This window comes from Culicoides brevitarsis, chromosome 3, assembly GCF_036172545.1.
Source record: "Culicoides brevitarsis isolate CSIRO-B50_1 chromosome 3, AGI_CSIRO_Cbre_v1, whole genome shotgun sequence".
Lineage (NCBI taxonomy): Eukaryota > Metazoa > Arthropoda > Insecta > Diptera > Ceratopogonidae > Culicoides > Culicoides brevitarsis.
In genome coordinates this window covers 31,689,105-31,714,887 of record NC_087087.1, presented here as the reverse complement: position 1 = coordinate 31,714,887, position 25,783 = coordinate 31,689,105, and the positions used below count along the sequence as shown (strand labels likewise).

General features: G+C 29.2%; 1 protein-coding gene across 2 annotated transcripts; it reads left to right on the top strand.

Moving 5' to 3' along the window:
* On the top strand, positions 1-25,358 carry LOC134835954 (serine/threonine-protein kinase Wnk). Of its 2 annotated transcripts, none has more exons than XM_063851007.1 (14): positions 1-130; positions 6,404-7,655; positions 7,717-7,892; positions 9,601-9,821; positions 10,268-11,847; positions 12,824-12,958; positions 13,447-13,509; positions 15,213-16,816; positions 17,683-17,809; positions 18,287-19,037; positions 19,096-19,205; positions 21,053-22,699; positions 24,620-24,791; positions 24,858-25,358. In XM_063851007.1, exons 2-14 carry the CDS (start codon positions 7,137-7,139, stop codon positions 25,103-25,105), a joined length of 7,353 nt encoding a protein of 2,450 aa, XP_063707077.1. In that variant the 5' UTR covers positions 1-130; positions 6,404-7,136; the 3' UTR covers positions 25,106-25,358. The 2 variants fall into 2 exon arrangements, with proteins under 2 accessions (XP_063707077.1, XP_063707078.1); XM_063851008.1 differs by lacking the exon at positions 1-130 and adding an exon at positions 2,459-2,468 and having other exon boundaries at positions 6,407-7,655.
* The last annotated feature ends 425 nt before the right edge of the window (positions 25,359-25,783 follow it).

Sequence of the window (25,783 nt, the reverse complement as noted above, 5' to 3'; positions counted from 1 at the left end):
AGAAAAAAGCATCGAAAATTGGACAGAATTTGTGCGAATTGGGTCAACGACCATCACAAACCGACAACATAGGTCGACGAAATAATGCGACGCAAAGGGATCCTAGAGCCCAGGGAAATCCCTACACAAGGTAATTATTGAAAATTTGACTAGTTTCTTGACTTTCTTCTCGTTTTTTTCGTTGTTTGTGATTTTTGAGACTTGGCTTTGCTGATCTCTTGTTAATAGTTTGAGTAAAAAAAACACTGCTAGGCTTAATTTTTCATGCGGCTTTGCTTTAAAAGAAAGGTTATGGGAGTTTTAGGGTTTCTTTGTTAATTTTTGGGAGTTGGTTTGTCGTTTAAAGGTCAGAATTTAGAAAGGATTAAAATAAAATTAAAGGAAAAAAATTCTTCAAATTGTAACTTTGTATGAAAAAAATTTTCAAATTTCTAAAAAAGACAATTTTTCAAAAATTTTTAAGAAATTGCCCTCTTGAGGATTTTTTTTAAAAAATATCGAATATTTTTAAAAATTTAAGTAAAAATTGATCTAAAAAAAAAATATTTTTTAAGTAAAAGTATTAAAATTTCAAATTTTTATATTGATATTTTTTTCTTGAAAAGGAAAATTGAAATTTTTTTGAAGAAATTTTAATTAAAATTTTTAAAAATATATGTGAGAATTTAAAAAAAATGTTTCAAAAGAAAAATCAACTTTAACGCCATCTTGTGGATTTTAATGAAAAAAAAAATAATTAAAATTTTCAAAAATTTAATGCCCTCTGGCGATTAAATATTTTAAAATTAAAAAAAAAAAATTAAATTTTGAAATTTTAAATAAAATTAAAAATTTTTTTTTTTAATTTTAATAAAATTTTTTTTTCTAAAAAAAGTAAAATAACAGTATTAAAATTTCATGAATTTTGAATAAATTAAAAAAAAAAAGGTTAAAAAATTCATTAAAATTAGTAAAAGCGCCCTCTATTGATATTTTTTTCTTGAAAAGGAAAATTAGAAATTATAATTTTTTAATTAAATTTAATCATTTATAGATCCTTTTTGAAGAAATTTTAATTAATTTTTTTTAAAAAATATGTGAAAATTAAAAATAAAATTTTCAAAAGAAAAATCAACTTTAACGCCATCTTGTGGATTTTAATGAAAAAAAAAATAATAATTAAAAAAAAATTTTAATTTTTAATAAAATGTCTTTTTAAGTCAATTTTAAGCAATTAAATTATAATTAATTAAAATTAAAAAAAAATAAATTAAATTTAAAAATTAGATTAAAAGTACAAAAAAATAAAATTAAAAAAAAATTAAATTAAAAAAATCAAATTAAAAAAATTAAATTAAAAAAATTAAATTAAAAAAAATTAAAAATTAAATTAAAATTTAATTAAAATTTAATAAATAAATTTAAAAATTCTTATAAATTTAAGCTTTTTGCCCTAAAAATCACGCTTTGCATCAAAAATTTCATAAAAAATTCAAAATTTGAAGAATTTTTTTCATGCAATAAATTTTAAAAATATTTCTCAGAATAAAATTTAAAAAAAATCTCAGGTAGGAGTTTAGGATTGCTTTTTAAACACGATTTTTTTATCAAATTAAAATAAAAATCAAGCTTATTCACGCAGTTTTTAACGTTTTGCATATTTTTTCTTCTCTTTTTTTCACACATACATTTTTCTCTCTCTCTTTTTCTCTTTTATTCTATCATTTTATCGTGTTGCAATTCGCAAAAAATAGTAACTAGTCACCACTCAGAGCTAATAATAAGAAATTGCACAGACTTAGAAAGAACTTTTGTAAAGTGTCTGTAAATATTTTGTACAAAAAAGTGAATTTTTTCGTTAAAGTGCTATCATTCCCTTTAGTTTTTTTTTCGTTTGTATTGTCTCGTAATCCTAAAAATCATTTGCCTGACCTCGCATTCTCTCTTCTTTTCCCGCGAAACCTAAAAAAAAATTAAAAAATTTTAAAACTCATAAACGAACCACTCAAAAGCAACACAGCACAAGTGGAGGTGGCTACTCCTTTAGTCGTAAGAAGTAATTCAACCGCAACTGCGTCAAGTGCGCGTCAAGGCACGCCAACGAGCAACAATTTGCACCATCACCATCTGCAAAGTCACCAAAGGCTCGATCATCCGGAGCTCGCGGAACAGGAAAATATCGAGCATTTGTCGCATCAACGTGTCTCCGGCAAATCGGGGTCACACAATCGCAAAAGCACATCGCCAAGTAGCGGCGGCGGCGGTCTGAGCAATTCCGCACGTCGGGCGCATCTCGTGAGTCGCGGCGCCGAATTCATTGCACACCAGTCCTCGCACAGCGGCAGCAGCACAAAATTCGGACTGAATAACAACGCCACGACGACGCCCTGCAGCAACAGCACGAATATCATCAACAACAGCAATCAGCAGGCGACGACCGGAAATCTTTCCGCAAAACGATCAGGATCTCACAATCAGCTAAAGACAAAGTGAGTATCTCTCTCTCGTGTCTTTTTGTCTGTCCTGCTCGTCGTTTCATTTCATTTCATTAAAATTCAACTTCCAAACACCTTTTGCCATAAATCGAACGAAAGATGATTCATTCAGAGTGAGTGACTAATCGCAAAAAAATCATCATCGTGACACATTCCGACGTCATTTTTCGGCAGTCATGAAAAATTATTGAAAAAAAATTGTCGTCATCTCGTGGAAAAGTTGCGAAAATCCGCAAATGAGCTCAAAGGATCGATTTTCGCTGCGAAAAAGTAAACGGAGGTGTGGTTTTTAATTACTTTCGGTACATGTTTCGTGGTTTGTATGTGACACACCTTTAAAAAAAAGCCTTGAAAAGAGTACAAAAAATATTATTTATGCGAATATTTTGCATTGGCGACGCATTGGTTCGGGTTCAAAAGTCAACTACCTAAAATCCGGTATAAAAATGTGACGAAATTCGGCAGTTTTGATGAAAGTTGATTAAAAAAAATAGTTTTTGTGGATTTTTGGGTTTTTTGTTAAAGAAATTTGAAGTTTATGGGATATCAAATGAACAAAAATTAAAAGAAAAAATTTTAAAAATTTAAAAAAAAAATTTTAAAAAATTTTTAAAAAAATTTTTAAAAAAATTTAAAAAAAAAATTTTTAAAAATTTAAAAAAAAATTTTAAAAAATTTAAAAAAAAATTTTAAAAAATTAAAAAAAAATTTAAAAAATTAAAAAAAAAAATTAAACCCAAATTTGACTTTGATGATTAAAATTTGCTGAAACAAGAGACAATTAATGCAAAATTTTTAATGAAAATCTTGAAAAATATATTTTAAAAATAATTTTAAATTCTAAATTCGTGACACTTTAATTAATAAAAATACAAAATGATAATTTTAGTTTAAAATTTCAAGAAAATTAAAGAATTTTCAATTAACTTAATTTAATTAATTAAATCTTAATTTATTGAATTTTTAATTTTTTTTTAAAGAAATATTTTTTTAAAGCAAATTTAGAACTCTAAAATCTAATCAATAATTTAAATTTTAAAATATTTCTTTGATAAATTTAAAAATTTGATAGGAGAATTGCAGATTTTGAAGCTTTTTGAGATAAAACTGTAAAAATATTAAAAAAAGTTTTTAAAAAATTAAAATAGATGAAATTTTTGAGAATAATTTCTCATTATTGAGCTTTAAATAATGTAAAAATTTGACAAATTAAAAAAATCATGAAATTTGAAATAAATTTTTAAAATTTTAAGGATATCAATTGAAAAAATATATTTTTTAAATTTTATTGAATTTTTATTTTAAATAAATAAATTTTTAAATTTAATTATTTATTTAATTTATTTTAAATATTTTTAAAAATTTATTAAAAATTTTACAATTTATTGAAAATTTTGAAAAACTCGAATCAAAATTTAATTTGAAATACCTAAAAAAATTAATTTTAAATTTTTAAATAAATTTTGGAGGAATATTAAAGAAAAAAATTGTTACTTTTAAAAAAAATTTCCTCATTGAGTAATATTATTCGAAATTTCTTCACTAAATTTGTCTTTTTGTATCAAAAAGTACCTTTTTAAATAATTAAAAGTGAAAATTTTACCTTTTGAGACTTCTTGTCATTAAAAATTCCTTCAAAAATCCACATTAACTTCATACAATTATCGATTTTCTGCCAAAAAATTACTTCCTCCATCCGCTTTCAGCCTTGACTAACGCAAAAACTCTTCAAATGTCTGTTCATGAACTTTTGTCCAACGCAGTTCCGCTCTCTAACGTTGTCATCTCTCGCCAAAATGAAAAAAAAAACCTGCTTTGTTTTGATTTTTTTTGCAACTTTTTCATCATCATCCAAAGTACACGAACAAAAACAGCTGATTAGTCATTCATATATTTTTACCAATATTAACACTTACCTACTTACAATTCATTCACTGCTGTAAATAACAAAAAACGTTCCATTGCTACACGACGAGTACGAGTCCATACAGGTACCTACAATCCAAAATCAACAAAATCAATGCAAAACATTTCAAAACATTCCGAAAACACCTTAACTGAGTCATTTTTCGAGAAAATAAAAAATAATTCATTCATCTCTCGCTCTCTCCTTTCCTTTTCTCCCTCTGTCGTGCTGTTTTGATGTCTGTTAAAAATTTTTTTTTTATTTAATTTTTGGTTTTTGTGAGAAGAAGACTTACTTTTTGTGTTTTTTCAAACTAATTTTCTTGTGTGAACATGTGATAGTTTTGTTTCGTCCCGTTTTGTTGTTGTTTGTAAAAAATAAAACAAAAAGAGAATTAAGTAATATTTAGCGATAACGTAGTGTTCTCATTCGTCTTTAAATGGAAGAGACGTAATAAAATAAAGCAATAAAAAATTGTGCAGCAGTGCAACGGAAATTCCACTGATTAATTGCTCTTGACTAAATACTAAAAGTTTCTAAGTCGAGATGATCTGTTTTATATTTTTAATGTATGAATAAGTAAAAGATTTTTTTAATGATCTTAAGACTTAAGTGCTTATCGGGTGAGTTCGTGAAATAATTTTGACAGAAAAGTTTTCATTTTTACAAATTTTGGCTTTAAATCTAAAATTTGTTATAAAAATGACCTAAAAATTTTTTAAAATTAATTTAATTAGTGAAAAAAATTTTTTTTAATAAAAATTTTGACATTTGTCATTTGTTAAAATTTGACAGCTGTCAAAATTTTTTTTTTAATTCCAAATTATTTTTTTTAAAGATTTGTAAAGCTTTTTTTATCAAAATTTTATATTTTTGGAAAGTTTTCAATTGAAAATACATGAAAATGTACTAAAATTCACGTTTCTATCAAAATTTTGACAGCTGTCAAATATTTTGATAAAAATTAATTTTTAACAACAAATTGTAGTAATTTTATAATTTTTTTCTATTTTTGAAAAGCCTCAAATTGAAACATTTTCAAATTGTTTAAAAATTTACATTTTTTCTAAATTTTGACGTTTAACTTTTGACAGTTGTCAAAAACTTTTTTGATGAAAATTCATTTTTAATAGCATTTTGCTGTTTTTTTTTAATTTAACATTTATTGAGTGTTTTTTTAAGAAAAAATCATCAAAATGTTCTAAAGTATACATTCTGTCAAAATTTTGACATTTGACAGCTGTCAAAGTTATTGATAAAAATTCATTTTGTATATAAAATAAATTTTATTTTAAATTTCTACATTTTTTTTAATATTTTGAATGAAAAATGCATCAAAATGTTCCAAAATTGACGTTTCCATCAAAATTCTGACATTTGAAAAATGACAGCTGTCAAAATTTTTTTTTGATGAAAATTAATTTTTAACAAGGATTTGTATCAAAATTTTATTTTTTTTAAGTTTTCAATTGAAAATATCTTAAATTGTTCTAAAATTCACATTTCTGTCAAAATTTTGACATTTTATTTATGACAGCTGTCAAAATTCTAATGGAATTTTTTTTTACGAAATATTTCGATTATTTTTGATAAATTTTTAGCTAAAAATATCCAAAAGTGTTAAAAGTTTGAATTTTGTGTGAAAAAATTGATATGTCATTTTACAAAAAATAATGACAGCTGTCAAAAATTTATTTGAAAGTTCAATTCTAAATAAAATTTTATGAAATTTTCAAATCAAATTTTTGAATAAATTAAAGAATTTTTAAGTTTTAAAAATTTTTATCAAATTAAATTGTCATCTGTCAAATTTTCAAACGTCAAAAAATTTTAAATTTTAATATTTTTCAAAAATTTTAATTTTCGAGAATTTTTTTAAATCTTTTTCAATAAAAATTTTTTAATAAAAATTTTTAAATGAAATTTTAGTTAATTTTTCATCTGTCAAAATTATTTCACAAACTTAAAAAAAATAAAAAATTTTTTTCTAATATTTTTAATTTTTTTTCTCTCTTTTTTTCAGAAGTTCAAGTTACGTTTGTCAACGCGTCCTAACTCGCACGAAGAAATACGGTTCATTATCGGCATCGTCGACGACAAACTCATCGCCGTCGCATCCGTCAACGAACGCCAGCGTGGTGCCATCATCAAACATTTCTGTGAATAATAATAACAATAGTAGTAACAATTCGCCAGTAACTTCTTCTTCAGTAAAATCATCAACAACAAGCGTCGCCGTGAATATCAACAACAACATTAATAGCCAAAGTAGTCGTGTAAGTAGTAGTGGTAGTGAGCAGCAGCAGCAGCCGACGACACCGAGTTCCATCTTCAGTCGGATCATCAGCGAAGTAGCGGGCGTCACTGGAAAACTCACAAGATCGCGTTCCGGCTCGGTCAAAAAGTCGCAAAAGGCTGCAAGTCGTCAAGTGAGTGCCGATTCGGCGCACGAAGCGCTCGAACAACCCAAATTATCGAGTCAATTTAGTCCAAGTAAGGCCCCAAGACCAAAGAACGAGGAAACGACTGTCGTAACTCACAAGGCTGATGTAACAAAAACAAAGGAAACGCCACAAGAGAAGCCAAATAGTGATAAAAATAGCGAAAAACTCTTAGTTGTAACGCAGGAGATTGTCTTTCCGATTCTCGAGGAGCTTTTGCAGCGCGTCGAACGCGAAATCGAACTCAAGCGCGCACGCGAACAACTCCAACTCGAACAGGGACTGAAACCGAGCGATCCACGAATCTTACGCGGCATGGCTGAAGAAACGAAAAAACAGGAAAACAACAATTCCGAGGAAAATAGCAACGTTCCGCCGGATAAACAGCCCCAAACACAGCAACAGACCCCTTATGACACTATCCGACACTCCAACTACCGCTTCATCCGAAAATCTCTCGAGAACCAAAATCATGTCACCCTCTCGAAAATCAACTATTTCGACAACGAGACCGTCGAAACGGAATTTCCGCGAAATCTCGATGACAACATTGAAATTTTGTCGCGCGAAGCGGAAAATCTCGAGGAACAATTCAAAACGGACGAGAAGAAACTTGTGCAATACGGACCAATTTACGATCCGGAGCAATTCGAGAAGCAGCAGGCGGAGAAGAAACAACGCGATCAAGACGAAAGTGAAGACGAGCCGGTTTGCGTTTCGCCTTGCGGAAGATTTTTCAAGTATGACAAGGAAGTCGGGCGTGGTTCGTTCAAAACGGTTTATCGCGGATTGGATACTCAAACGGGAGTTGCAGTTGCATGGTGCGAACTTTTGGTAAGAAAATTAAATTTTAAAGGAAAAATTTTAAAAATTTAATAAAAAAAAATTTTTTTAGGACAAAAAAGTTAATAAAACAGAGAGAGCTCGTTTCCGTGAAGAAGCTGAAATGTTGAAAAAGTTGCAACATCCGAATATTGTGAGATTTTACAATTATTGGGAGACATCCACGGGAAATAAGAAGAAAAATATCGTACTTGTGACGGAGCTTATGTTGTCAGGAACACTCAAGTCGTAAGTATTGAGATCAATTCGGGTTTTGAAAATCTTCTAAATATTATTCAAAAAATTTTTTGAAGTTAACCAACATCAAAAACTTGAAATTTGTGAAGAATTTCTCAAGTTTTTGGATTTATTTTTAAAAATTGAAAAAAAAATTAAATTAATTATATAGAAAATTTTAAATTAAATTTAATAATGTGAAACTTTTGTATTAATTTTTGAGCAAAAATTATTTTTTTACATTTTTAAGAATATTTTTTCTTTACAAGTTTTATTTACGAATTTCACGATAAAGTTTTTAAAAAAATAGAAAAAAAATTTAAAAAAAATTTTAAATATAAAAACGTATTTTTTTTTTACTAAATTTTAATATTTTTAGATTAATAAAAATTTAAATTTTTTTTTTTGTATTTTAACTTAAATATTTAAATTTTTCATTTCCATTTTTTAAATTAATAATATTTTAAAAAAAATTAAGAAATAAAATAATAAAAATAAAGAAAATTTATTAATTTACCTAATTGAATAAAATATTTAAAATTGAAATAAAAAAATTCAAAGTTTAATGAAAAAAAAATATTCAAATTTTTATTTGTTGCCCTAAACGGTTTTAGATTCTAAAATTTTAAAATTTAGTAAAAAATTAAAAAAAAATAAAATTTTGTTACAAAATTTAAATTGTATTCGAAAAAAAATATTGCTTTTATTTTTACATTTTTTAAATTTATTCTCTATTTTTCATTACTTAATTTTCATAATTTTTTTTTGAAAAATTCTTTATTTTTTTTATTTTTTCAAAAATATTTAAAACTATGTAAAAAAATTTTTTCCAAAAATGCCCTAACAAGAAAAAACTTGAAACACATTTCATAATTGTAATGGCCTAAAAAATACGTGCCATAATATAAATATTTATTGTCATCATCTCAAATGATTCAAAATTTGTCTCAAAAGTGTTACAAAAAAATCTTAACTCTAAAAATATCTTAAAAACTAAATTTTTGTTGATCACTCGTCCTTGATCTTCTTCTCCTCGGGACAATAAGCGGGAGTGTGTCCCGTTTTGTTGCAATTTGTGCAGACATGACTCTTCAAGCGCTCACAATCTTTGACGACATGCGACTTGAAAACGCATTTGGGACGCCCGATGTGCTTGCAAAACGAGCAAAAAGTTTTCTGAAAAGAGAAAAAATTAATTAAAAAAAAATTTTTAGAAAGATTTGAAAGGAAAAAACTTACCACACGTTTCTTTTTGGGCTTTGCACCGCAAAAATCGGGATTAGTTGGCTCTTCTTCCGACTCGTATGGACCACAATCGACCCCATTTGAGTTGAAATCATCCCAAAGAGCATTGAGACGATTGCGGTTTTCTGTAAAAAATGAAAAATTATTAGAAAAATGTTAAAAAATTAAGATTTTTTTCAAAACTTACCCATTTGACGCGTGACAATATCGATGATACTTTGCATATCCTGCGGATACTTGACTGGAGGAATGAGATGATCCGACATTTTAGCGAAATTTAAGGAGATACTTGTACATTTAACGAAGAAAACAAACAGAATGTGCCTTTTTTGGGAGTAACAGGACGTTTTATACGCACGTACAGGTCATGTCGGGACACTTTGGATCAGGATTCGCAAATGAATCATCATGACACGTTTCTTACGCAAATTTTTCGCCGACATTTTTAACTAAAATTAATTTTTTATCGTTTCAGGTACTTGCGTCGCTTCAAGAAAATCAACTCAAAAGTGTTAAAATCGTGGTGCCGACAAATTTTGAAGGGCTTGTATTTCCTGCATTCCCGTTCGCCGCCAATTATTCATCGCGACTTGAAGTGCGACAACATTTTCATCACGGGAACAACGGGCAGCGTCAAAATTGGCGATTTGGGTTTGGCTACGTTGAAGAATCGGAGTTTTGCAAAGTCTGTGATTGGTGAGTTTTTGACAATTTTTAAGATTTTTTATGATAAATTTTAATTTTTTTTAAAAATTAAGTTTTTTTTTAAAATTAAATTTTAATTTTTTTCGTTTTTTAAATGACAATTTTTAAGATTTCTTATGATAAATTTTATTTATTTTTAAAATTAAATTTTATTTTTTTTTTTATTTTTATTTTAAATTAAATTTTTTTTTTTTTTTAAAAAATAAAATTTTTAATTTTTTTTTTTAATTTTTAAAATGTTTTTTAATTTTTTTTTTTTAATTTTTTAAATTAAATTTATTTTTTTTTTTTTTTTAAAATAAAATTTTTTTTTTTTATTTTTAAAATAAAATTTTAATTTTTTTCAATTTTCAAAATTAAATTTAATTTTTTTTTTCCTTTTTTAAATAAATTTTTTTCCATCATTTTTAAAATAAAATTATTTTTTTTTATTTTAGGAACGCCGGAATTCATGGCGCCCGAAATGTACGAAGAGCACTACGACGAAGCTGTCGACATTTATGCCTTTGGCATGTGCATGTTGGAGATGGCAACGTCCGAATATCCGTACAACGAGTGTTCAACGCCCGCGCAAATCTACCGAAAAGTCGTGCAAGGTGTCAAACCTGCGAGTTTCGACAAAATCGAGAATCCCGATGTGAAGGAAATTATTTCGCGCTGTACTCAACTGAACAAAGATGTGAGACCGAATTGTAAGGAACTGTTAAATAGCCCATTTTTCATGGATGACACCGGGATTCGGTTAGAACCGATAAGTCGGGAGACTTTTATTCAAAATCCGGAAGCGACAAAGATTGAATTCCGTTTGCGAATAATGGATCCGAAGAAACGGGTGAACAAGCACAAGGAAAATGAGGCGATTCAGTTCGATTTTGACACGAAAACGGACAATTTTGACGAAATGTCGCACGAAATGTGCAAATCTGGGCTGATTTTGGACGAAGATGTGCCGCCAGTAGCGAAATTGTTGAAAATTCAGGTTCAAACGTTGCTGAAAGATCGATCGGAGCGACAAACGCAGATCCGGTTGGAGAAAGAACAGAAGCAACAAAAGTTGTTGGCTGAACAGAAATTGTTTGCGGAGCAATTGGCGCTTCAGCAAGCTCAACAAGCAGCAGCAGTTCAAGCTGCACAAGTCCAAATGCAAAATATGACGACGCCAACGCATCAGCAGCAGGCAGCGGCGCAGCAAACGATCGATCAAGCGCAAATGCTGCAATGGCAACAACAGCAAAATATCCTGATGCAACAAAATCTCGCCGTTCAGCAGCAACAACAGACAATTCAAAACATTCCTCCTTCGGGCGAAGCTGCTCCGGGTCAAATTTCCATCGAAGTGCCCGTCATGAAGACAACTCCCGTTCCTCAAATTCAGCAAACTGCAGTTTCGCAGCAACAACAATCGATTCCGCAGCAAGTTCCCGCTTCCGTGCCACAACCCAGACCTTCAGTTCCCGTCATTTCGACGCCTGTCGTTGCGCCGCAATATCAACAGCCCCCAATCCCGGCGCAAATGACGCCCGTTTCGCAGCAAAATGCTCCCCAGCAACAAACTTCTCAACCTGCGCAGTACGTGACGCCGGCACAGCAACCGCAATACACAAATCAAGTTCCCGTATCGCAGCCAAATCCGGTTGCGCCGCCGCAAATTCATCAGCAACCGCCGCAAAAACCCTTGGAAATGACGCCTGTTACGACGGGACAACAACCGCCGCCAGCGAGAAAAATTTCCGATCAAAATACTCCGACGACGGCATTGCAACAAAGTCAATCGCAGTCAAATGTTCCCGCACAAAATACGCCAGATTCGAAACCAGCGACAGGCACGACGACGCCCTCGAATAAGAGACCAAGCAAGAGTCGCAGAGTGAATAATTCGGCAGAGAGAAATCCCAAATTGGTTGTTTTGAGTGTCGATGGACCTCTGGTTGAGTGTCAGATGGAAAATAAACCGAAGACGATCACGTTCAAGTTTGACATCATCGATGTGAATCCCATTGATATCGCACGAAATTTGGTAAGAACTGAAAAAAAATAAAAATAAATAAATTTTAATTAATTAAATAAATTTAATTAATTTTAATTAAAATAAAAAAATTTTAATATTTTATTTTTTTTATTAATTTAAATTTTTTAAAGTTAATTTAAAGAAATTTAAATAACTTTTTAATTCTTTAATTAAAATTAATTATATAATTTAATTTTTATTAAAAAAAAATAATAATAAATAATTAAATTCTTTAATTAAAATTAATTATATAATTTAATTTTTATTAAAAAAAAAAAATAATAATAAATAATTAAATTTTAAAGAAAATCTTAAAAATTAATTATTTTTTAATTAAAATAAAAATTTTAATTTATTTTAATTAAAAACAAATTTAATTGAATTTTTTTAATTAATTAAAATTTATTTTAAATTTTTTTTTTAATTTTTATTGAATTAAATTATTTTTTTTTTTAAATTATTAAAATTTGTTTAAATCAATTTATTTAAATTTTTAATTAAAACAAAAAAATCAATTAGAAATTTTTTAAAATAAAATTTATTTTTGAAATTTTTTTAAAAAATTAAAGAATTTAAAAAAAATATTCTAATTTTAAAAAAATTATAATTAATTTAATTTAAATAAAAATTTTTAAAAATTAATTATAATAAAATTTATCTGAAAAAAAATAATATATATTTTAATTCTTTTATTGATTAATTCTTAGATAATTTGAAAAAAAAAATTAAATTTAACAAAATAAATTTAATTAAAAATTATTTTGAGTTAATAAAATCTAAAATTAAATTTAGTTTGATTTTAACTATTTTTTTTAAATAAATAATTAATTTTACATTTTAATCAATTAAAATTTATAAAATGATTAATAAATTAAATTAAATTTTTGAATAATTTATTCAAATTTTGAAAATTTAAAAATTTTAAATTCTGAATATTTTTCAAAATAATTTTTTCTAAATTTTTAACAAAATTTCTTTTTTTTAGGTTCATAACGACTTATTAGCAGACTCCCAAAGCCAAGTATTCATCGAAATGGTTCGAGACATCATCAAGCAGTTGAAACAAAATCCGGATAAAATTCCTGTTCCATCGGTTCCTCAACGACGTAACATTGAAAAGGTACGTTTTCATGCGAATTTCCAACTTTCCTATTAACTAAACCGGAATTGAATTGGCAGCTCTTAAGTTTTTCTTTAACGCTTCTCTTCTATTTTTATTTTTAAAAAAATGAGTTTTCTCTATGGAACTAACCTTTTTCTTACAAAAAAAAAAAATCTACTAATTTTTTGTATCATAAACGATCATCCATCTTGTCTTGCTCTCATAATTGCCTCTTATCACTCAGTTCAACAATCATGAAAACTTGTCTTGTCTACCTATAAATAATTTTCCCGAAAAAATCATTTTCATCCAACAAAACACAAAAAATTTAGATAAAAAGACATTTTTCGGTATTTTTTTTTGTTTTTTCTTTAATTTTGACACTGCCAAGAATTTAACGGCCTAAAATTTAATGTCCTTCTGTACTCGAAGTTTTAAAAAACGTAAAATTATTTTTCTTTCTTTAAAAAAAAAATGTAAAAAAATTGCGGTGTGTGTTAAATTAGGTGCGCCATGCATCACTTACACGTCAGCGATCTATCTTTAAAACGCATCAGAGACATCGATCTGTAAGTTTTCCAGTTTTTTCTTCTTCTTCCTTGTAGTAGTCATATTTTGTCTGTCAAAAAAAAATATTTTTATTAAAAAAAAATTGTCGTCGTCGGTTTGCTTTTTTTTTAATATTTCAATTTTTTCAACATTTTTCGTCCTTTTAAATTTTTTTAAATTAAATTTTGATAGTTTTCGTAAAAAAAAAAATATTTTTTTATTACAAGAAATTTTTTAGTTTTTGATATAAATATTTAATTGAGCTTGAAAACTTGACACATGCCTGATATAAATACTTTTCATTGAACACATTTTTTTTTCATTAATTAATTATTTTTTTTAGAGCTTTCACATTTTTGCATTTTTGACAGTAGGAGTTTGTGGGTTTGACAGTTGAGAATTTTGACAGCTAAAAAAATTTTTTGGCTAAAATTTAAATTTTTTTGGAAATATTTTCTTTTAATTTAATTTAAATCAACGTAAAACAGCTAAAATTTGCTTCAAAAATTGTTATTTTAAGGAAAATTTTTAATATTGACAACTGTCAAAATTTTGACAGTTAAATTTTTTGCTCTAAAAAATAAAAATTTTTAAAATTTTTAATATTTTTACCCAACCAAAGGTTTTTACCCAGAATTTGAAGTAAAACTTGTGTGAAAAATTAACAATTTAACTTAAAAATATAAAACTGTCAAATTGACAGATGTCAAAAATTTGACTTTTAATATATTTTTCTTTAATTTCTCATTTGAGTAAATCATTATGCTAATTTTAAAATTATTCTGAGTATAAACCCTTAAATTAGCATTCTAATCTATCTAAATGAGAAATTTAAGAAAAAAATATTAAATGTCAAATTTTTGATACCTGTCAAAATGACAGCTTCATATTTTTACTCAAAATCTTGTTTTTTTTTCAAATTTTTCTTCAAATTCTCATTTATTTAAGTAAAAAATACAAATTTCATCGTAAATTACTTAAAATTTCATTAAAAATGACATTTCAGATAAAATGACATCTGTCAAAAATTTGACAGCTAATTTTTTTTTTATTAAATTTCGAGATTTTGAACAAATTTATTGAATTTTTAACCAAAACCAACACTTCAAAAAATTATTAAAATTAAAAAAAATAAATTTTAGCTGAAATTTTGACAGCTGTCATTATTTTTAACTGTCAAAAAATTTCATAAACAATTTTTTTGTTTAATTTTCGGTTAAAATCCAGTGAGTAAGTTGATGCGAACCTAAAAATTGATTTAAATCGCATGTAAATATTCTCAAAATTGGAAATTAAATGGAAAATTCGATTTTAACGTCAAAAAGTGAATCAACAAGTTATATAAATTTTATTTAGAATCGTTCTTTTAAAAATTTTAGTGCTTGGAGAGTTTGCTTTTGTGCCTTTGTGAAGTATGTACTTAGATTCGCCAAAAGTAGCCATGCACATCTTTTTTATTTAAATTTAGATTTTTTTCAGAAATTTTTGCATTTTTTGTAAATAGTTGTCACTTTTTTGGTTCATTTTTTCGTTTGAACCATCTCCGTAAATTTTTTATTTGTTGATTTTGTGTGTGGTTTTTCTACTGTCTGTCTCTATTTTTCTCCTTCTTTGTTTTGAACCGAAAAAAAAGTAACTTCCCACGTAACAAGAGTAACAAAGAGTAAAAAAAAATGTAACAAAGCATCAGTAGTGATTTTTTTAACCTCTTAAATTATTGTAGTCCTTTTGTTTTGAAACGCAGAAAGATGATACGTCGACTGTTGAACAAGGCACCGTACTTAATATTGCTCCGTTGAACGTTTCAACCTCTGCTATTTCGGGCTTTTTGGAATGCGGCATCAAGACAATTTCCTCAAATGCGTCAACGAACTCGTTGCCATCCATGGATTCGGATTTCGGAGCGGCGCAGCCTCATATTTTGAATCAACGCATTGACGATTTGATGCGCGAAGGGGAATTTGCGAACAATGGAGCTTATAGTGAGTCTGGGATCGGGTCAAATGCCGGTTCGACGAATCCCTCGAGGAAAACGAGCGGCGTAAGTGACGGCGTTGTCGTTATGGATCAAGGTTCTGACTCGCAAGTTGAGTCGCCGAGCGATTCTCCGGTGAGTGTTCAAACGGATCAAACATCAACGACGCAAGAAACTCAACCGCAAGTCGAACCAAAGCAAGAATCGTTGCCAGAATCGCCCAAAACGTCGCCTGAAGCGGCCCAGCAACGAACCCGGAAACTTTCGCGATTCCTAATTAGTCCGGTTATTTTGCCCGATAACACTGTGGCTGAAAAAATGCCTCAAAATGAGCAAAAATCAGCTCCGGAGCAAGTTCCTGTCGCTCCAGCAGATCCCATTCCGCAAACTGTGCAACAAATCCAGCAAGCAGTGTCGATGCAACAAGTAGTCGAGACGCAACAACAGCTAATCCAGAACGTTCCGGCTCCCGTGATGCAAAATCCCGCGCCGCAATTCATGAATGAGCAAGTAATCCAAACGGTTCAGTATCAACCGATACCGAGTCAGCCCGTTCCTGTCGCTATCGAGACTGGGGAAGCGCAGCAAGTGATGGTTTACGACCCAAAATGGCAACAAGACGAACAACATGCCCTCATAAATCAACAATTGCAACAAGCGATGGGCTTAACCCCATCTCAACCTGCAACAACGACCCAAATGACCGTTCCTCCGACACCGCATCAAACAATTTTACAAGATCCGGCGACAATTGGCGCCGAATATCAACAACAACCATTGATGCCGGAGCCACAATTAGCCCAATTGCAACAATTTCAGGCGACGCAGCAGCAATTTTCTGACAATGCACCCCCAAGTCGTGATGCTCTCGATGCCATGCCATCGGGAGCGGCTATGAAACTCCCCGAAACGCTCGAACAGCTGCAAAAAGAGCTCGAAAATATCACACATGCGCATGTTTCGACGAAAAAAGAGTCCACGACAGCAACGCAGAATGCTGGAAACGTCGACGGAAGTGATGGAATTGATGGCGAAGGTGTCCCTCGAGCAGTTGATGGGCAAATTCCGTCACAAGCGGAACTTTTGCAGCAACAAATTCAATCGTACGATAATACGTCGTCAGTTTCGGAGGTAACAACGGTCAATACGTCATCGGGGGGACCTTTGTCGCGTGACGATACGAGCGTTTGTAACTCGCGACGCACTTCGGCAGACATGAATATCGAGATGCAAGCCCAAATAATGTACGTCGAGGGAACACAAGGACCTGTTATGGTAACTGTTCCAGTTGCGCATCCACAAAATGAAGAAAGAGGGTTGTCTCATCAAAGTAGCGTCGAAAAATCTGATAGGTAAGAATTTTTTTTGAGATTGCTGCAAATGAAAATCAAAAATAAAGTCCAAAATTTAAAAATAAACAAAAAATATAAAAAAAATATATTAAAAAAATATTTAAAAAAAAAAATTAAAAAAATATTCAAAAGAATTAAAAAAAAAAAAAAAATATTTAAAAAAAAATAAAAAAAAAAAAAAAAATAAAATATTTAAAAAAAAATAAAAAAAAAATTAAAAAAATAATCAAAAATATTTTTAAAAAAATAAAAATAAAAAAATATAAAAATATTTTTAAAAAATAATTGAAAAATTCAAATAAAAAATTAAATAAAAAAATAAATAAAAAAAAAATTAAAAAAAATAAATAAAAAAATTAAAAAAATAAAAAATAAAAATGTGAAAAAAAATATAAAAAAAATAAAATAATAAAAAAATAAATACTTTTTTTTTATACAAAATGTCAAAAATTTTAACCAATTTTGAGCGTTAAATAATATTTTTGATATTTTTTAACTATTTATTTTGAGATTTGCTATTTTAAAAAAAAAATTCAGTTAAAAAAAATTAAAAATTGGAAATTTGAAAAATAACTTTTAAAAAATTTAGAAAAATAAATTCAGTAATTTTTATGAAAAATATTTTTTTCAATACAAAAATTTCTTAATATAAAAAAAATTAAAATTTTTTGAAAATTTTTTAAATTTACATGAAATTAGACCTAAAAATGGTAATTTTTGATAAAATTTTTAAATTTTTTATTTTTTTTTACCCCACTAACTTCTTGAATTTTTAAATGGGGCATCAGACTTTATTTTTGATTTTCATTTGGAGCGGCCTAAATTATTTTTTAAAATAAAATTTGACAAAAATTTTAATTTTTTAGCTCGGGCGCTAACCAACAAACACAAACATCCATCGCAGAGTTACAATCAAAGTTGGCACAATTGACGACGGCAACAGCAAATACAACAACAACCATCTCCGACGGCAATAATCAGACAAATATTCAGGTTTTTATCGTCCAATCATTACTTTTTTTTTAGATGTTTTTACGTGTGACCCACAAAAAAATATAAAAAATCACAATTTTTTATTTTATTTTTAATTTTAAAATTTTTTTAATTTAATTTTTAACGTGTGAGCGTGTGTGATGTCTCCCAAAAACCAATTTTTACGTTTTTCCTGTAAAAAAAGCACATTCATCACATAATTTCATTAATTTTAATTAGAAATTTATTGAAAATTTGCACAAAAGCACATTTCATGCATTTTTTAAAACTTTTCTATAGTGATCTAGTTTTATGTTTGTTACTAGAATCAAAAAATTAACTAATTTTGTGTGAAATTTTTTTAGAAACTTCCTTCAAAACTGGAATTTATTTCTAATTTTCTCTCTTTTTAAATTTTTTCAACGCACTTTTTCACATTTTTTATTTAAAAAATTTTTTTTTCAATTTTTAATGATTTTTTTTGTAAAAATTATTCAGGGTCCATCATCACCCAAGGGATATGCCACATCCGGAGTCAATTCTCCCGCTGTATTTGCCTATCCAAATACGAGCGACAGTCAAGATTCATCACAAATGCCGTCGTTGCAACTTCCAACAGTCCCGAATTTCGTCAATCCGCCGCTTTCGAGTCTTTCAAGTCCGTCGCAAGAGATGCCCGAACCCAATTTCGCCGCGAAAAAGGATTCCGTACCGACGCCTCCGAAAGTTTCGTTGTCAGCACTCGAACAGGAGCTCGCCAAACTTCACACAAATCGTCGCACGACGTCAGCTGCGGAAATTACGCAACAAGTACAGTCGCCCTCGGATCATGTCAAGACCTATTCCGAGGTTGTTCAGCAACAACAACCTGCGCAAGGGGAAAATACTCCATCTGCGGAAGCGCCAAGAGTGCGAAAAATCTCGAGATTCGCTGTGAGTGTCGTTAAAGAGCAACAAGATGCTGCGGCGGCAGCTGCTGCGAAACATGCCGCGGAAATGGCGACGCAACAGCAGCCTCAGCAACAAACAATTGCCGCGCAAATTGCAGCTCAAGCACCGCAAAATGTCGTTCAACAGCAACAAATACCGCAAGCGACACCGCAAATCGTCGCGAAGCCACAATTGAACCTGAATTTGCAAGGATTGACGGTGCAACAACAGACTCCGATCCAAATTCAGCAACAAATACCGCCGCCTGAGACAACGACGACGACAATAACAATGACGAATGCTGGTTTGAAGCCTTTAGGTGAGAAATTTTTATAATTTTTTTTAACGAAATTCAACAAAAAAAATTTATTTTTTAGACATGAACGAACGAAAAATCTCCCAAGTCTCTGCTGACAGCTTTTTGTCGTACGGCACCGTGGAAAGTGAGGACTTTAATCGCATTGTGCATCAAGAGGAAGCAGAAACGGTAAGTTGGGATCCGATTTTCACTGAATTTTGCATTGGAGCTCGATAGTTTTTAAAATTGCATCCCGGTTTTGATTTTTTTATTGATTTATTTGCTCTGGGAGGTAGTTAAATTCAATTTTTCATACAAAATTTTGAAAAAATTGGCGCGAAAGTTAATTTTGACAGTTAGATTAATGACAGATGAATTTTTGTTAAAAATTTTTCTTACGAAATTTTAAAATTTTTGAAGTCAAGAGTAAAAATTTAAATTACTTCAGTTGAAAATTATTTTAAAAAATTTTTAAAATGCTTGAATTTTTATATTTTTAATAAAATATGACAGCTGTCAGTTTTTGACATTTCAGCTTAAATTTTTTTTTTAAATCAAATATCAAATTTAAAGAGATGTTCAATTAATTTCGTGACATTTTAGCCTAAAAATTTGCCTTTAAGCCCTAAATAAGGATATTTATTTTGACAGCTGTCAAATATAAAATGACAGTTAAATCAAAATTTTTGCTCTAATTTCTCAATTCAAAAGTTTTTTAATTGATTTTTCATTTATTTTAACATAAATTCGTGACATTTAATATATTAAAAGTAAAAATTTGTAAAAAATTGACAGATGTCAAACTTGAACGTCAAAAATTTGACATTCTAACTTTTTTTCAGTTTTATGAATCTTTTAGCTTAAAAAATTTTACAAACTACGAAAAAATACTAAAAAATTGAAAAAAATTTGATATTTGCACAAAAACTTTTGACAGCTGTCAAATATAAAATGACAGTTAAAACAAATTTTTTGTTGTAATTTCATTATTTAGGAGTTTTTGAAAGATTTTTTACGAATTTTTACTTAAAGTGATGACATTTAACATGTTAAAAATTTAATTTTGGAAAAAAATTGACAGATGTCAAACTTGAACTGTCAAAAATTTTGACATTTGATTTTTTTTCTAAATTTTTTGAATTGAAATTTTACAATTTTTATTAAAAATTATAAAAAAAAAACTAAAAAAATTTTGACATTTGAATAAAAAATTTAACATCTGTCATTTTTTAACTGTCAAATTAAAAAAATGTCAAAAAAATCATTTAAAATAATTTTAAATATTTTTTTTTTTATAAAAAACTGTGAAAAATTGAATTTCCCTACCAATAAAATTTTTATTTTTAGTAAATATTGCTCGAAAAGTAATTTATTTTAGTTCGCACGTTTTATTTTTTTGATGATAAACAATTTTTTTTAAATGAAAAATTAATGCTAACAATTTTTTTTCTACGAAACATGAAAAAACTTCAAAATTAATCTCACAAAGGGTTTCTCAACAAGTTTTATTTCATCAGAAGCCTTTTTATTTCAATTGTCAAAACTACTTTTTGCATCCTTTGATGAAAAAATTTAACTCTTCACTCGAATTTTTCGCCTTTTGAATGTAAAATAATATTTTTTTTGAAAAAAATCTTTCGAAGAATGCACTTTGTGAATGTTTTCGCATGAATGAAATGATGAAAGGAGTCGCTCATGACATATTTTTTGTCGTTAACTTTGTGATTTATTACTAAAAGATTCAAACAGAAAAGTCCACCAACTAACCGCACGTTAAAAAATCTGTGGGAAATTGTACAAAGAAAAAAAAATGTCGAATCTTCTCTTCTGTCTCTTTTTTTCTTGTGTCGCTCATTTTTTCACATATTTATTTGTCACAACATGTTAAGTTAATTTTAGTTTAGTTTAAAAAAAAAAATAATTTTGTAACTTATTTTTATTTTCTCTTTTCTTTTTTTATATTTTTGAACTTTCGTGACATTTTCCGTGTGTGTTGTTGTCAAAAAATTTCCCCTTCCCTCTTAAAAAAATCTCAGAATCGTCAAAATACTCTTCAAAATGGTCCCTTTTCAAGTCAGATTAACAGTAGTGGTGACAGCGGCGTCGTCGCGTCGCGAAATCTCACCTTCGCGAACAACTTTGCGCAACTTGCTGCCTCGCGAAATGCCACAATCGCCAAACAAATGACAAATTCCAACCCGAATTTGAATGCCAGCGGCAAAACGAGCGTCGTAACGGGTCCAAATATCACGGGAAAGCATTATCGCACGCGATCTTTGTCGCAAAACTTGCAGCAAATCTTCCAAGGGAACCACACGAAGGTCCAGCAGGAGCTCGGGCAACGTCATAAAAACGGCACGAACGTATCGAGTCCCATTCAGGTGCCGGAAACGAAGCATTGCGGGATGAATTCTGGTCCAACATCGCCTTATGGAGGCAAAATCATCAACGGAATCGGGTCTCCGCAGAAAGATGCCCTTCAAATGGCCTTGGAACAAAATCCGCTCTTGGCGTCGTTGGCAATGAACAAAAATCCCGGGTACATTAACAACCCAAATTCACCCTTATTGAAGTCCCAATCGTTCCATATCCCCAAGATGAAAGGTTATAACTTGGCTAATAACCGAAATTTGGATTTGTATCCGATGCGAAGTGTCAGTTTCGATTATTCGAAGAAGATGCCGTATGCTAGAACGTCGAATTTGATGTCCCTTGAGAACACAATTAGTGAAAATTATGACTTGATGCGTGAAAATTCACCTAAAAATCTAGAATTTTTCGCAAAACGTCAAAATGATCACTTTAATTTTGATTATTCGGTGCCTCCAGACTATCCCGGGGTTCGTGGTTACTTGCCCAAACAACTCTCGGACTATCCATCGACTCCTCCGCCCATGCGGCATGACTTTTTGCACTCCGATCCGCATCAATACCAGAGTTTAGAGGATCTTGTAAGGACAAATCGTCGTTCCACGAAGAAAAAATCCCGAAATTTCCTCAAAGAGCGTTACGCTTACCTCGACACGCCCATTATCGGGGGTAGTTGTGACAATTTATTTTCCATGTCGGGCAAAATTATGAAAGAAAATCCCTATCACGATCCATATTCGACGTTTCATGGCACCACAAAGACTCACAAGGCACGAATTCCCTTTGGAAATTTGTATAAAAAGCGTGCCGTGTACTTCCATGATGAGCATGACCCCGAAATCGATCTGGGCGAAGAGAGTGACGAGTCTTCGTTGTATTCGGATAGCGATACGAACTCATCAGATTCATCTCTGGAGCATCCGTGTCGATATCGGACGGCACATACCTTGACTTCGGTAGCGGAATTGCATCGAAAAACCCGCGTTGATGTCCAAAAACACGTAAAACGACGGAATTCATGCAAAAATAAATATTCGCCGCGTGCAAGTCCCGTACAAAGTCGCTCGTCGACGCCGCAAAGCCCGATGCCCCATCCGCTTACCGTGAGTTTTCCGCCCGATAATCGAAATCGCGTGCAAAGTACGTCGCCGCAAAAGTCCTTTAAATATGCGCCGTCACCACTATCAAATTTTCCCCCAAATTCTCTCAATAACTCACATGGTACTACTCCTCCATTCAACAACGTAACTCCGACAACCCCGACAAGCACGACGCCTTGGAATTTTCTTACTACCTGGCAAAATAAAACTTTGGTAAGAAAATTATTTTGTAAGAAAAATGACATGAAAAAAATTTTTTTTTAAATATTTTTTTTTTGGAAGAAAGGACACCCAAACACCACACGAATAAAAAAAAAATTAAAAATGAAACACACAAAAGCCCTTAAATAAAACAAGAACGAACACAAATTAACTCGTTGTCGCTAAAAAATTAAATAAAAAAAAAATATCTTGGTTGCGGGATTCTCTGAAATTAATTTTAAATTTGGGAAAATTTCATCCTTTTATCATGTTTTTAACACATTTATGTTCATTTTATCATCATGCAGTGTAAATATTTTCATCATTTGGTATCGATTTCGCTTTTTTGTTGTTCGTTTTTCGGTTTCCATTAAGGTTTCATGGAAATTTTCGTTGCTTTTTTGTCGTTGATGCAGCGAAAATTAATTTTTTCGGACCAAAAATCTACTGTGTTGGAAATTTTTTAATTTTTCAATTTTTTTTAGTAACTTTTCTGAAGAAAAAAATTCATAAATTAAAAAAAAAAAAAAAAAAAAAATTAAAAATATTTTTTAAAGAGATTTTAAGAGATTTGCCGCAAATTTGTCGATTTTCGTAAAATAATTAATTTTTTGAATTTTTTAAGGAATTTTTTTTAATACTTTGATGGATCAAAGTTAATAAATTTATTTATTCAAAAGCAAAAAAAAAAATTTTTATTTTAAAAAAATTATTTTAAATTTTTTGAAGTAAAAATAAAAAATAAAATATTTAAAATAATTTTAATAATTTTAAAATAAAAAAATATATAATAAATTTTCTAATAATTAAATTAAATTAAAATTAATTAGGTAAATAATTATTAATTTTAAAAAAATATATATTTTTTACGTTTTTAAGGATTTTAGAGAAAAATGCATCAAATATCAATCTTGAGTCATAAAAATTTTCGAGAAAAATATTTTTTTTAAATTTTTCGTAATTTTTGTCGTAGAAAAAATTAATTTTTTAAATTTTAAAAGATTTTAAGGGAAAAATTAACCAATTATCTTACTTGTAATTTAAAAAGTTGTCGAGATGGATAAAATTTTTTATAATTTTTAATATTTTTTGTCGTTTAAAGAACATAAATGAGCAAAATCTCTTAAGAAAATTCAAAAAATTGTTTAAATTGATGAAAATTTTTGAATTTTTCCTACATTTGAGGTCATTTGAAGTACAAAAAAGCCAAAAATATTCATATTGGGTCCCAAATCGTCGTTGTTTAAAACTTTTAGAAGGTAAAAAGTCCCTTACAGCCATTTTTTGATGCTGCACGACTCATATTTGGCTCTTAAAAATATTTTTTTGATATTTTCGACCAAAATTTGGACTCTTTCTGGATAAAACTTTCAAAAAATACTTCTTTTCGTATCAAAACTCACCTTTTTGAAAAATAATTTCCATAAAAATCGGTTGTCAAAGTCCTCCAATGGGTAAAATTGGCACTTTATCCGCTCAAAAGTGGTAAAAATCATTCATTTTTTGTACATTTCATCCATATTTTTGTTTCACGTAACCCTAATTTTCCATAATTTGTGCGTTTTTTGTGTGTTGTGATTAAAATTCAAGTAAAAAACTAACAAAAAGTACAGTAGATGTAGTAAAAATTTTTAAAAGTAGTCCTTAGTGTATCATTATAACTTAACCACTGTGTTGTGTGATTCTTTCTAATTTATTGCAAGAGGTAGAAAATCCCGCAATACCTTGATAAAGAAAAAGTTATACGGAAGTATCATCCTGTTTCTGACTTTTTTTTGATAAATAATTTTTTTTTTTGAGTAGTAATTTATTCCAACTTTAGAGTTGCTTCTTTATAATCGGTGATTGGGCCAACATTTTACGATTTTCCTGAAATTTTAGCATTTTTTATTAATTTTTTTCGTTTTTTTCTTCCGAATGCTGACAAAACAGGAGATCCAGAAGAACTTGGAGAACGTTCGTGCAAATTTGACGAGTCGCAGTCTCGAGTCGAAGACAAAGAAGCAACTTATGCTGTTGCTCCAACGACAAAATCTCGAAGAGGAAGAGCTCAAGTTGCGGCATTACCGGGAATTGGAACGATTTCAGTACATACTGGATGAAGGTTTGTTAAAAATTTCATTAATTTTTTGGATTTTCTTAATTTTTTAAATTTTTTTTATATTTTTAGAAGACAAACAACAGTCATACCCGTGGAGCGTAACATCCCCATCGTCGTTATCGGCGCCCGCAATCCCAACATCGACAATTTCGCCGTCTGTGCAACAAATGCACGGAATTCAGACGCCATTAGTGCAACAACCGCAGCCAATTTTGCAGCAACAACAACCGGGCATCACGGAAAATATTCTGCAGTTACATAATATGGCAAATAACGTTGATTCCATGCATCCGCGACAAGGATCGGGATCATCATAGGACTAGGAAGACGCTTCTGACGAATTGTAGTGATATGAAAAAAAAAATGTTAAAAAATATTTAATGAGACTTTCAATTAATTTTTAATGAATATTGTACAGAAAATGGAACCAGATCAAAGTCACGTAAAATAATGGGGTAAAAATTTGTAAAATTTAAACGTTAAGAAATGTAGAAATATAAAAAATGTATAAAATAACATTAAAATTTAGAAAAATAAAACACGGGAATGTAAAAATAATAAAAATTAAGTTAAAAATATCGCTTTAGTTATAAAAAAAAAATTTTTTTTGAAAAAAAATCTTAAAAAAAAAAATCCGGAGTAATTATTATTATTTAGCTTTAACATATATATTTATATTTTCCAACTATAATCCCAACCAATCCAAGGTATTTTTAAAAATAATAGAAAAATTTTATTTTTATACTTCCTTTTTTTCAAATATATATATTTATAAATGTTTCTCATACAAAATCCACCAACTCTCTTAAAAAAATATATAAAATTTAAAAATCACTCAAAATCAATCCAATCATACCAAAAAATAAACTGCAATAGTAAAAATAAATAAATTAGCCTAAAAAACTTGTAGCGAAAATATTTTAGGGAAAATTTACCACAGTATTCAAACTTTGTCGGAACATAATTTTTAATATTTAATTAATATTTATATTAAA